At 50.9% G+C, this 13,456-nt stretch overlaps 1 protein-coding gene and 1 pseudogene across 1 annotated transcript; both read right to left on the minus strand.

The window, feature by feature from the left end:
- Window positions 1-7,502: 7,502 nt before the first annotated feature.
- LOC147960235 (putative CCR4-associated factor 1 homolog 9) lies at window positions 7,503-8,384 on the minus strand. Its single transcript, XM_087537618.1, has one exon. The coding sequence runs from the start codon at window positions 8,304-8,306 to the stop codon at window positions 7,503-7,505; it is 804 nt and encodes a 267-aa protein (XP_087393744.1). The 5' UTR covers window positions 8,307-8,384.
- A 987-nt stretch (window positions 8,385-9,371) lies between these two features.
- Window positions 9,372-11,741, minus strand: LOC147960236 (E3 ubiquitin-protein ligase ATL9-like; annotated as a pseudogene).
- Between the last annotated feature and the right edge of the window lie 1,715 nt (window positions 11,742-13,456).

Consider the following 13,456-nt stretch of genomic DNA (forward strand, 5'->3'; position numbering starts at 1 on the left):
TCCTTAGGATATACGCGATGTACGGTATCGTCCAGTCGGGAGTGATTGCCAAGATTTCCATGATTAGGCCGACCACAGCAGGAACTTCGACTTCAGTCGGATCTGTGGCACTTTTCGGCTGTGGGGCTTCTTCTGTAAAAGGATCTTCTTGGACTGACGGTGAGTGAATGTGTTCAAGGAACACGTTGCTGGGAATGGCTTCTCTCTTGGAGCCTATCTTTGCCAAGTCGTCAGCTGCCTGATTTTTCAGTCGGGGGATGTGATGAAGTTCTAACCCCTCGAATTTCTTTTCTAGCTTTCTCACTGCATTGCAATAACCAGTCATAGCCGGACTTCTGACGTCCCACTCCTTCATCACCTGATTGACCACCAAATCTGAGTCGCCATAGACCATGAGGCGACGGACGCCGAGTGAAATGGCCATGCGCAACCCATATAAAAGTGCTTCATATTCTGCTTCATTATTGGAGGAATCGAAGTGAATCTGGAGAATGTATCTGAGCTTATCTCCTCGGGGGGAGACTAATACTACCCCAGCACCGGAACCGTTCAGCATCTTAGATCCATCGAAGAACATGGTCCAGTGCTCCGAGTGAACTTGAGTCGGAAGTTGCTGTTCAATCCACTCGGCGATGAAATCTGCGATTGCTTGGGACTTGATAGCCTTCTTTGCTTCGAACTTGATATCTAAGGGAAGGAGTTCAATCGCCCACTTGGCCACTCGACCAGTTGCATCTCTGTTATGCAGAATCTCTGACAGCGGGGCGTCGCTGACGACTGTAATGGAGTGGTCAGAGAAGTAATGCGCAACCTTCTTCGTGGTCATATAAATCCCATATACAAGCTTCTGGTAATGGGGATATCTTTGTTTTGAAGGGGTCAAAACTTCAGACGCATAATAGACTGGGCGCTGAACTCTGAAGGCCTTTCCTTCTTCTTCCCGCTCGACCGTAAGTACTGTGCTGACAACTTGTCCTGTGGCTGCAATGTAAAGTAGCAGAGGCTCTTTGCTGATTGGGGCAGCAAGCACCGGCTGGGTGGAGAGCAGAGCTTTGAGCTCTGCAAATGCTGCATCAGCTTCTGGAGTCCATTCGAACTTGTCAGACTTCTTCATCAGTCGGTAAAGAGGCAACGCCTTTTCACCGAGACGAGAAATGAATCGACTTAGGGCGGCCAAGCAGCCTGTAAGCTTTTGGACATCGTGCACGCATACGGGACGCTTCATCCGGAGTATGGTGCCAACCTTTTCAGGATTGGCATCGATCCCTGTTCGGAAACGAGAAAACCGAGTAACTTTCCACCTGGAACCCCGAATGTGCACTTTGATGGATTGAGCTTGATATCATACCCCCTGAGGTTGGCAAAGGTTTCAGCAAGGTCAGTCCGCAGGTCAGAACTTTTCCGTGACTTGACCACAATATCGTCCATGTATGCCTCCACGTTCCGACTGATTTGAGTGAGTAAACACTTCTGAATCATTCTCATGAACGTGGCTCCGGCGTTCTTGAGGCCGAACGGCATGGTGACATAACAGAAGCATCCGAATGGAGTGATGAAAGCTGTTTTGATCTCGTCGGGTCCATACAGACGGATCTGATGGTACCCGGAATAGGCATCTAGAAAAGACAGTCTCTCGCACCCCGCAGTCGAATCGACTATTTGGTCGATGCGAGGGAGAGGAAAATGATCTTTCGGGCAGGCCCGATTGATATGTTTGAAATCAATGCACATGCGAAGTGACTTGTCCTTCTTGGGGACCATGACGACATTGGCGAGCCACTCGGAGTGGTAAATCTCTTGGATGAACTCTGCTGCTAAGAGCCGAGCCACCTCCTCGCCAATGGCTTGCTTCTTCTGGATGGCGGACCGTCGAAGATGTTCCTTCACAGGCTTGAATTTTGGGTCGACTCGTAGACGGTGCTCGGCCAGCCCTCTGGGAACTCCAGGCATGTCAGAGGGTTTCCATGCGAAGATGTCCCAGTTCTCACGGAGGAGCTGGACGAGCGCTTCTTCCTATTTGGAGTCAAGCGTCGTTGAGATGTGAGTCGGGGCAGCATCGGGGTCGGTCGGGTGAATGTGGACTGTCTTTGTTTCACCGGACGACTGGAAAGCAGATTCTGAAGCAGGCTTCTTGGCTCGTAGCAATTCACTCGGATCGGCAGTCTTTTGGTACTCTTGCAGTTCGACCACTGCCATCTGAGCATCTGCAATCTTTGAGCCTTTCTGAAAACACTCTTCCGCCTTCTTCCAATTGCCCGTAACAGTGATCACACCTTTGGGGCCAGACATCTTCAGTTTGAGATACACGTAACATGGTCGGGCCATGAAGCGTGCGTAAGCTGGCCTGCCCAAAATGGCATGATAAGCACTTTGGAAGTCCACAACCTCGAATGTCAACTTTTCCTTGCGGTAATTCTTTGAATCACCGAAAACCACATCAAGAGCAATCTAGCCGAGTGATTGGGCTTTCTTCCCAGGAATGACTCCGTGGAAGCTCATGTTACTGGTACTGAGCCTGGACATCGGAATGCCCATTCCTTTCAATGTCTCAGCATACAGATGTTCAGGCCACTTCCACCATCCATCAGGACTTTGGTCAGTCGAGTGCCTTCGACAATTGGGTCGACCACCAAAGCTTGCCTCCCAGGGGTGGCAATGTGCGTCGGGTGATCAGACTGGTCGAATGTGATGGCAGTCTGAGACCACTTCAGGTAACTGGGTGTTGCCGGGGCAACCATGTTCACCTCGCGGTTAATGACTTTCAGTCGACTTTTACTTTCGACATCGGCAAAAATCATCAGGGTGGAATTGACTTGGGGGTATCCATCGTCACTGTCTTCCTTGTCCTCAACTCTGTCCGACTCTTTTTCCTTGTCCTTGGACCTCTTCATCTTTCTTGGTGTGGATGTGACATGGCAGATCCAACACATTATTTCCATCCTGATCTTTAACTTTCTTGGGCTTCCAGGTGCCCTTGGATTTCCCCTTGAAGTTTCCCTGGGCCACGGCCAGGGCCTCTCCAGGGGCGGCTGGTTCGGCCTTCTGCTTTTGCTTCCGACTGGAGTTCCCTCCGGTTTCTTGGACGACTGCTTTGTACTTGCCACTCCGGAGTCAATTTTCGTCTTCACCATTAGCATATTTGGTGGCAATCTCCATCATCCGATTCAGAGACATCTCTCCGGTTCGACCGAACTTCAGATTCAATTCTCTGTATTTAACGCCTTCCTTGAAGGCACAAACTGCTTGATGGTCTGGTACATTCTCAACCGTGTGATGTAGTGTGATCCATCTCTGGATGTAATCCCTCAGAGTTTCATTCGGCTTCTGCACGCAAGACCGCAATTCTGTAAGGCCTGCGGGTCGCTTGCATGTTCCCTCGAAGGTTGTGACAAACACTCGGGAGAGGTCCTCCCAAGTGTAGATGCTGCCGGGTGCCAACTGATTTAACCACGCTTTGGCTGAGCCCTCTAACATGAGAGGCAAGTGCTTCATGGCCACCTCATCATTGCCATCGCCAATCTGTACAGCCACTCGATAATCTTCGAGCCAAGTGTCAGGCTTAGATTCACCGGTGATCTTGCTGACTCCAGTCGCCATCCTGAAGTTGGGAGGAATCTCTGCGGCTCTGATGGCTCGACTGAAACATTCTGGCCCTGAAGCGTGTACTCTGTTGCTGGCAGGCGCATCTCTGTTGTGGCCTTCTCGATGAGCTCTGTTCCTGTCAACCAAGCCTTGAACGAGGATGGATCTCGCATCAAAGCCTGGGTCCCTGGGGTCGACTGGAATCCTCTGCCCAACACTATGAGGGCGTCTGTCATCTCGCCATCAAGGCGCATATGACCCACTCCTCGGGGGAGGGGTTGGCACTCGACGTCGGTCATCACGATCGAATCGGTGATCATGCTGCTCATTCCTCCTGTACTGATCCTGCCGGTCACCACGTCCCTCACGCCTCGGGGGTGATCTCGGGCTGTGAGCCGACTGGACTGTATCTGTCGCAACGGATCGACTGTGGATCCTATCCCGCGACTGAGAAATGGCGGAATTCTGGTTTCCCGCCGCCCGGAGTAACGCTCTGATCTGCAACAAGCCCCTGCCAGCCTCCGATTGGGAGGGCTGAATTGATTCTGCTATACGGGCTGCGGCGGCCAAATTCTGAACTGGGGTTCGATACACCTGCGGTGGCGAGAAGAGCTGACGCCGAATGGACTCGGGAGCTTGCTGACATCGACTGGACTCGGGAGCTCGCTGACGCGCTTGCTCGTCGAGTATTCGCTGGAGATTCTCCAGTCGAGTGCGCTCGGCCAGGTTAGCCAGGCGCGCGTCCTCCAAGGCCCGGGCCTCGGGGGTTTCTCCGACAATAGGAGTGTGGAGTGCGTCCATGTTCCGGCGGCGAAGCTCCTCTCGCTGTAATGACATGAGAGGTTCGGGGAGATACTCATCGTGGGGACGCGACGGGTCGCCCCCACCCGCGCCTCCGTCAGCGCGAGGGAAACCGGGGGGACTGTGTGTTCCATCGACCGCCAGAACCTCAGCCGCTGGGTCGCTGCTGTCGCACTCGGATGCGGTCTCCGCGGAGCCAGTCGACAGGTCGAACAGGCCATAGAGGGATTCGTCGGGCTCGATTGCCGCGACTTGTGGGGCTGCCGACTGGCGAGCCACGGCATGCCTTACCCACCGCTGAAGTCTCGATCGACCGGAGCGCTTGCGCTAGTGGGAGACAGGGCGGGGAGACGACGCAGGGGCCGACCGATGCTGGGTCGACGGCTGCCGCAGGAGGACGCCACGAATGCAAGCGCGGAAGTGCGTTGCACCGCGGGCGGGGAGCGCGTCGATGTCGAGTGGTGCCTCCTGAAGCCAGGCGGAGTCGTCGGCGATGAAGGTGAGTGCGCCAAGACGGATCTCGCGGCCCTCCACCAAAACTCCGCAAGAAACCATGATCAAAGGGATCGGAAAAGATCGCAACTTCTCCAACTAAGCGCCAAGATTCCTGCCCCACGGTGGGCGCCAACTGTCGTGGTTCTAACTCTGACAGTGATGTAGGGGGGTAAGTATGGAGAGGCTAGATCTTAGCTATGGAGAAGTTGTAAGCACACGAGGATTACGAGTTCAGGCCCTTCTTGGAGGAAGTAACAGCCCTACGTCTCGGTGCCCGGAGGCGGTCGATTGAATTATGCGTGTGTGGATAACAGGGCTGCGAACCCTTCATACTGAGGAGGGGGTGGCTTATATAGAGTTCGCCGGCCCCCTCCTGCCCTCAGTAATGCAGGGTTTAAGGTACATTTAAGATTGGGCGTTACTGGTAACGCCCCTAATAAAGTGCTATAATGACCATAAAGACTACTTAACAGCTGACCGTTTGCCTGCGGAGTGACTTTAGGTCTCCTGGCAGTCGAGTGGTTGTTTCTTGGTCGAGTGATAGTTTCTTGGTCGAGTGTCTTGAACCCGTCGAGTGGGATACCTTCAAGTCGATTGAAAGGTGGCTTCTTCTAGGGATGTCCTTGGGTAGGGCTCTTTGGACGGGTCCGTGCCCCTACCCTAGGTACATAGCTTCATCAGGGAGTATTTAGGAACGCAGGGAGTATAAGTATAAGCGTATAATATTTTGATTTTTGCAAAAAAAAGGTTTTCTCACAAGGAATGAATTAATGACATTGGTATTAGCCTTAAAGAAGAAAGAAAGCAAAATAAAAACTAAAAAAGTCAAGATAAGGAAGCTTTCTAACAAAAAAAATGAATTAATGGCATTGGTATTAGCCTTAAAGAAGAAAGAAAACAAAATAAAAACTAAAATAAAGTCAAAATAATGAAGCTTTCTAAGAAAGAATGAATGGGTGGCATTGGTATTACCCTTTCAGAGGGAAGAAAATGAAAAAAAAAGAAACAAATAAGGACAAAACTTGCACTTAACTTACACATAAATTGCAGTTTCTTATATTATGCGAGAATAAGCACATAGTGGAATTTCAAAAATAAATCTAATAAGAAATTAATGGGTGTTGTTGGTATGAAATAATGAATTAGGGCATTGATATTTCCCTTCCAGAAGAAAGAAAATAAAAAACAAATAATGAAAAATTTGCACATAATATACACAAAAATTGTGATTTTATAATATGTAAAAATAATCATATAATATTGTGATTTTTGCAAAAAAAAGTTTGCTGATAGGGAATGAATTAGTAACATTGGTATTAACCTTAAAGAAGAAAGAAAATGAAATTAAAACTAAAACAAAATAAAAATAATGAAGCTTTCTAAGAAAGAATGAATTGATTGCATTGGTTTTACCCTTCCAGAAGAAAGAAAATGAAAAAAAGAAATAAATAAGGACACACAAATTGCAAGTTCTTATATTATGCAAGAATAAGCACATAGTTAAATTTTCAAAAAGAAAAGAAGAATTAATTAGTGGTCTTAGTATGAAAGAAAATGAAATAAAAAACCGCAAACAAATGATGACAAAACTTGCACACAATTTGTACTGAAACTGCATATTTTTATAAATGGAAAAGCATATAATAGGGCAATTTTTGCACTTTAGAAAAATTTACACACATATGGTACAACACTTATGTGTACATTTACACACACCTAATATATGCACAATACACATAAACAAAAAGAAAAGTTGAGTAAAAACAACTTGGTAAACGATAATAAAGATGAAAACTAGTACGAAGCTAAAATGACAAAAAAAAGTATATATTTTTCTAAGGTAGAATAAATTAGGGCATGATTTTAGCCTAAAAAGGGAAAGAAAGTGAAAAACAATTGAAACAAATGTTATTTAAAAATTGCACCCAAGAATTGCACTGTTGCACAATAAGAAAAATAAGTATATCGTAGAGCAGTTTTCGGATAAAAATATGATTTGCACATAAGTTGCATCAAAGTGAAATGCATATACTATGTTTGATTTATTTTTAAATTAAAGATTAGTTGTATCTTCACACGTAGAAATAAAAATGCATTTCATATCGATGGTGTCGTCGTATGCACACTCGTGCACACACACATAGCAAAAATTGGATATGAGCACAACACATGCACATGCACACAGCAAGCATGCCGGCGACACACGCACAACATACACGAAGTGGCAAGCAACAGGAGCACATGCATGCGATACACACATGCACGCACACAAAAGCTGACACATAAAAAAAAAGGAAAAACAGACTAAGTACTGTAGAAGGAAAAAGTGATTGGCCCAAATATGAATTTCAGTCAACTTACATATAACAAAAGTGTATTTAATTCATACAAAACGTCAATAGGATTTTCTGTATTTCAAATAAGTGCAACAGTACAAGAAAGCCACGTATACATCATATCCAGTCGAGGTACATACTTAAGAGTTAAGATCAATGCACTTGCGCTCCTATGAATAAGATGAATGCTTTTAGCCACTACTAAAAAGTACTACGTACACTTAATAATCATCGGCTTTGGGCTATTATTGCAACACGCACATCGGTTGGTCTTGTGTTATATCGTTATTAGACAGCCTGAAGCCCACACAATTGGCCGCGGTGCTTCTCCATGTTGGCGCCAAGCTTCTCCTTCAACGTCTCGAAAGCCAGGAGCGCCAGCGTGCTACCTGTGCCGGCGGGCGTCGAGTTCGGCTCATCAGGCTGCTCCACGCCGAGCTGCTTCACGACGTGGCTCAGCGCGCCGACGCACCGCCGGTCGTGCTGCCTGGCCAGCAGCTTCACGTCGTACACGGACGGCCCGAGGAGCTGCCGCACCACCTCCATAAAGGCGTTCACGTCGCCGGGAAGCTCCTCGCCAGACATCATGGCCGCGAAGTAGCCGACGTGGTAGGCGCCGGCGAAGGTCGCCCACGACGCCCGGGCCCCGAGCAGGCCGGAGTCCCGCAGCATCCAGCGGAGCTCGTGCCCGTGGACGCCGGACGTCGGAAGCCGGCCGAGGTCGACCCCGCGGCGCGCGAGGTAGGCGATGGAGTCGGGGTCCCTCGCGTCGAGGTCCGAGGCGACGTCGAAGCCGCGCAGGTTGAACTCCCACGCGAACCGGCCGCCGTCGCCGTCGCTGGTGCGGACGGCGAGCCCCACCTGGAGCGGCTTGAGGAGGGACACGTTCGCATGGATCACCTGGTACCGCTCCTCGGCGGTCATGTCGTAGTGCCTCTTCTGGGCGTCGCCGCGGACCACGCAGCCCGGGTACTGCACGTTCAGCGCCACGTGCGTGGCGTGCGGCGCGATCTGGCGGAAGACGGCGGACTCGGCCTCGAAGTTGTCGGCCCAGACCGACCGGACGGCGGCGGCGTCGGTGGCGTCGTCCATGCCGGCAGACGGGACGACTTGGTGCTGCTCCTGCGGCGGCGTCTCTGATCTCCGGGAGTTCAGAACTCGAGGAGAGGAGGTTCGCTTCCGGTGCTGCTCGACTTTCTCTGGAGGCCTGCTTCTGTTGAAATATATATAGATATAGACGCAGAGCTGCAGATTGTTTTTCGGATTCAGATTGGGCGCCGTAGGTGCAGTATTTTCGATTCGGACTCAGACTTCTCGGCTGGATCGGAGATGCGAACGTGTCCCGTATTATCCAGTCACCTGGACGCCGGGTCCGTACCGTACTGGTGTTCAACGGTAGCAGCGTTTTGTAGCAAGTCGGTCCAAAGCCTATCCCGAATCAACCCAGCAGTCGGCCGTGACATGACTTTGACTGATGATCTTGGCAGAAGCAGAGGATCCGACGGCGGAACAATCTTGGAGAGATACCCAACCGAAAAACTTGCAATTTAGTTGGCGGGAACAATCCGACGGCGGAGCAATACCACTAAAGAGATTTTATCTGATGGGAATTTTCTCCAAAAAATAGGGGTCAACTGAATTTAAAATTTGGGTCATTGACTGGTTTGAAGAAAACCGACGGCCGGATGTGCGCCTTCAACCTCTAGCCACCCTCTTCTTCCTTCAAACCGCCGAGCGACCGCCGGCCTAACCACCCGCGGCCCACGGCGCTCCCGCGACCACCTCGCCGACCTCATTAAACCGCCCCCAGCACGGTCTTGCCGCCATCCCCGAGCGATGAACGGTCTATTCTCCGGCGAAGTTGCACCACAACCGTGCCCCCCCCCCCTCTCAATGATAGATGATGTGGTAGCCTGCCATCGAGCTTCTTCCTCCCCTCTGGCTATATCTCTCTTTTAGCAAAAATCGACTAACCCAAATTCAAAAGTCAGACGACTGACATGTAGCTATTGTGAAAAAATAGAGTGCAATTGGGTCATAAGGAAAAAATACCTAATGTTTCAACTCTCTTGAGTGATGAACGTACGGGGAATTCTTAACGACCCAATCCAATCCTCTAGTAAAACTCCTACGAATCTCCTGTAAATGAAGGAAGCCCTAAACTGATTGCATGGCCCGGGCGGCAACTTCCACGGCCGGCACGATGGAGGCATCGACCGGAGACCGGCAGACCGGACACATTCGGTGAGACCAGAGCCACTCGTCGATGCACTGGTCATGGAAGAGGTGCATGCACGCGGGAAGCTGCTTCACCACCTCCTTGGGCCTGACCTCGGCGAGGCACACCGCGCACTCGTGGCCCTCTCTGCCGCCGCAGCTCAGCTTCTCGTACTTGTACACGGGCAGGCCGGCGATGGCCGCCCGGCCTAGCCCGACGGCCGGCTCCTGCGGAAGCGCAGTCATGGATGACCGATCCCCCTCTGGATCTTGCAGGAGCTGGTGTTGCGACCTAGCGCGGGCCTATGCACGCTGGCACAACGCCGCGATGAAGAGGAAGACGAGCAGGACGCCAGCGATGCGGATGATAATTGGCCAGGGGACGCCGGCGAGTTTCAGTATACCGCACGTCCCGCGGGAGCTTGGGGATGTGTCAAGTTACTATCTAAGTTACTCCAACGTCCGCATGGCCGCACGTGAGGGAGAGGGGGTGGGTTAGGGGTGGGGGGCGACCCTGCCGCCTCCACCAGAACCACCGCCGCCGCCAGCGCTAGGGGCCTCGCCGGAACCGCAGCCGCCGTAGGTGATGGAACCATGGTCCTCGCGATCGGTCCAAGTGGTGGCTGTCGGATCCGACTCCGAGACGGATCTGGATCAGGAGGTTCAACATTTGGCCCCAGCCAGATGGCAGATCCATTTCGAAGATTGCCGAATGGTTGGGACATGGAGAGATGGATTTCTCTATACACATTCACCGTCACGATGGACGAAGGTTCGAGATCGCGATCACGATATTCTCGCCGAACGGTACTTGGACATAGACGAACGGATCCACACAGGTATGCGTTTGAATATCGATGAATTCGAAATTGTTGTTGTTGAATGCGTGCAGGAGAATTTGGGCGGGGAGGATCATATCGAGGTTGTCGATCTAACATCGGAACCAGATGCCCCAATGCCGAAGCCGAAGATCGGAGGACGGTTTTGGGTACTAGCTGACGACGAAGACAAAGACGACGATGATGCCGAGCTTGACTCGCCTGGAGTCTTGCCAATGTCAACCGAGATAATATCTAAGTTCACGGCACCAATCGCTGAATCCTTCACGAAGCTCGTGCCTGGCGAGGGGCGCAAAGATAGGAGGATTGCGGAACCAAGATCGGCGGGTCTCCGTAAGCCCTCGTCGATGAAGATCAAACCTTGGAAAGGACCCCTCCCAAGGTAAATTTTTCACAACCTACTTTATCTGATTTCTTCCCATTAGATGGTTGGACAAAAATTACTCGCAAGAAGAAGAAAAAGGCAGCAGTTCAACCACTGCCAGCGGCCGTCAGTCCTTGGGCGATCCGGGCGGCGCAGATGGTGCGTTTGAATCTTCTACCGGGGATTGATGGGCCGGTGGTGGAAACGTCCGGCCTGGGCCTGGGGCGTGCTGGGTATGTGGCCCAGTGTGCGGCCCAGGAATCGGCGGCGGACCCTTCGCCGAGCGGGCTGCATGGGTTGCGAGCCACATGCACGTACGGTGATCACGCATCACAAAATTGCCCGACCAGGGTTTCCTTAGTCGTCGCTAGCTCGAGCAGCAAGGATACGGCCCCTGGATCGATCTATCTTCGTGGCCATGGCCGGTCGTGGGAGAGGCTTGCCGCCGTTGCACAAGAACGCTCTGCCGCCGCCGAAGACTGCTCCTTCGCCCGCCCGGACAGCGCCTCCTCTTCCTAAGGCGGCGCCGCAGTCGCAGCCCGAGCCGGCTCCGCCCCAAAGGGCCGGGTGCAGCAGCAGCAGCACAGGCTGGCGCCGATGCCTTCGGCCGTGCCGCCGCCGTGCCCGACGGGGCCAACATCTGTGGGCGGGCAGGCTGCAAGGGAGGGTCGCGGGGCCGATGGCCCGCACCCGGCTGCCTATGGGGCGGCGGTGAGCAGGGCTTCGCCGCGTAGACAGCTCGCGGTCGTTGGGGCGATGATGGAGTCAATGTGTACGGGGATGGACAACATCATGGGTCGTCTCGACTGGTGGCGGCCGCGGTTACGCATGGCAAAGTGACGGATCAGAGGAGAGTCCGTTCTATGCACCGCCGGGAAATTTTGTGGAGGGGGCTTCTGGACCAGATTATCGGTCCCGAGGAGGTTACCGGGGCTTTCGCGGTGGTAGGGGCCGGGCTAGGCGGCCGTCCCAGTACCGGCAGCGTCCCCCTCCTCCGCCACCGCAGGTTACCGCCATCACGGCCGAGACTGAGGCCCTTGCTGTTGCGGGCCAGTCGTCGGAGACGGCGGATTTGGTGTAGCCATCAAATTTATCGGGCGAGGCCATGGCGGTGGTCACCACGCTGGCTTCTACCAAGGTCCCGGTACCCTTGCAAGATGGGGTCAAAGGTCGTGAGCATGGTTCTGACAAACTTTCCGACAAGCCGGATGGTGAGAGGGCCGCTAAGTGGGCGCGCAAGAAAGAGAAGATCATATTCTATCATTGTGGTGAGCAAGGACAATTTATTGCAGAATGCAACACGGAGTTGTGTGACACTTGTCTCAAGCCCGCTCATGAATCGGGAGAGTGCCCGGTGTTGCTGCACTAGTTACCAACGGTGACCATGTATGGGGTTTGCTGTGCAGACTTGATGTTCTTTGAGTCACCCACTCCGTTTGTTATCCCAGATACATCGCAGAACCTGACTACATGGCTGGTCAAGGTCACAAAGGGTTACCTGTCTGAGGCGCGGATTATGAAGAGGATGAATGATCTGGCTCCCGGGAACTCTCATTGGGAGCTTATCCGGCTGGATGATAATTTATATAAGGTTGATTTTCCGTCAGTGGAAGAGCTAAAGAAACTCCTTAAGTTTGGTATAGCACACGTGCCAGGTATAGAGTGTTTTCTTGAGTTTGATGCTTGGAAGCAAACAGAACCAAAAGGCACACATTTGTCTCAGGTTTGGGTTCGATTTTCTGGGGCACCTTCTAAGCCTCTCAATGACGCCAGGGTGGTGTGCAGTCTAGGATCACTGATTGGGAAGACCGAGCGTGTTGATATGCAGTTTACTCGGGCTCACGGGGTGGCCAGGTTACTTGTCGGCGTTCTGGCTATTGAGCATATACCGGATTGAAGGAAATATCCCCTAGAGGCAATAATAAAGTGTTATTTATATTTCCTTATATCATGATAAATGTTTATTATTCATGCTAGAATTGTCTTAACCGGAAACTTAGTACATGTGTGAATACATAGACAAACAGAATGTCCCTAGTATGCATCTACTTGACTAGCTCGTTAATCAAAGATGGTTAAGTTTCCTGACCATAGACATGTGTTGTCATTTGATGAACGAGATCACATCATTAGAGAATGATGTGATGGACAAGACCCATCCGTTAGCTTAGCATAATGATCGTTTATTTTTTCTACTATTGGTTTCTTCATGACTTATACATGTTCCTCAGACTACGAGGTTATGCAACTCCCGAATACCGGAGGAACAACTTGTGTGCTATCAAACGTCACAACATAATCGGGAGATTATAAAGATGCTCTACAGGTGTCTCCGATGGTGTTTGTTGAGTTGGCATAGATCGAGATTAGGATTTGTCACTCCGTTTATCGAGAGGTATCTCTGGGCCCTCTCGGTAATGCACATCACTATGAGCCTTGCAAGCAATGTGACTAATGAGTTAGTCATGGGATGATGCATTACGTAACGAGTAAAGAGACTTGCCGGTGACGAGATTGAACTAGGTATGTGAAGGAAATATGCCCTAGAGGCAATAATAAAGTTATTATTTATTTCCTTATATCATGATAAATGTTTATTATTCATGCTAGAATTGTATTAACCGGAAACATAATACATGTGTGAATACATAGACAAACAGAGTGTCACTAGTATGCCTCTACTTGACTAGCTCGTTGATCAAAGATGGTTATGTTTCCTAACCATAGACATGAGTTGTCATTTGATTAACGGGATCACATCATTAGGAGAATGATGTGATTGACTTGACCCATTCCGTTAGCTTAGCACTTGATCGTTTAGT

Source organism: Triticum urartu, chromosome 7A, assembly GCF_056163025.1.
Source record: "Triticum urartu cultivar PI428250 chromosome 7A, HENAU_Tu73, whole genome shotgun sequence".
NCBI classification, from domain to species: domain Eukaryota; kingdom Viridiplantae; phylum Streptophyta; class Magnoliopsida; order Poales; family Poaceae; genus Triticum; species Triticum urartu.

Coding starts and splice junctions, on each gene's coding strand:
- LOC147960235 (XM_087537618.1), bottom strand. CDS start 8,306: ATGGACGACGCCACCGACGCCGCCGCCGTCCGGTCGGTCTGGGCCGAC.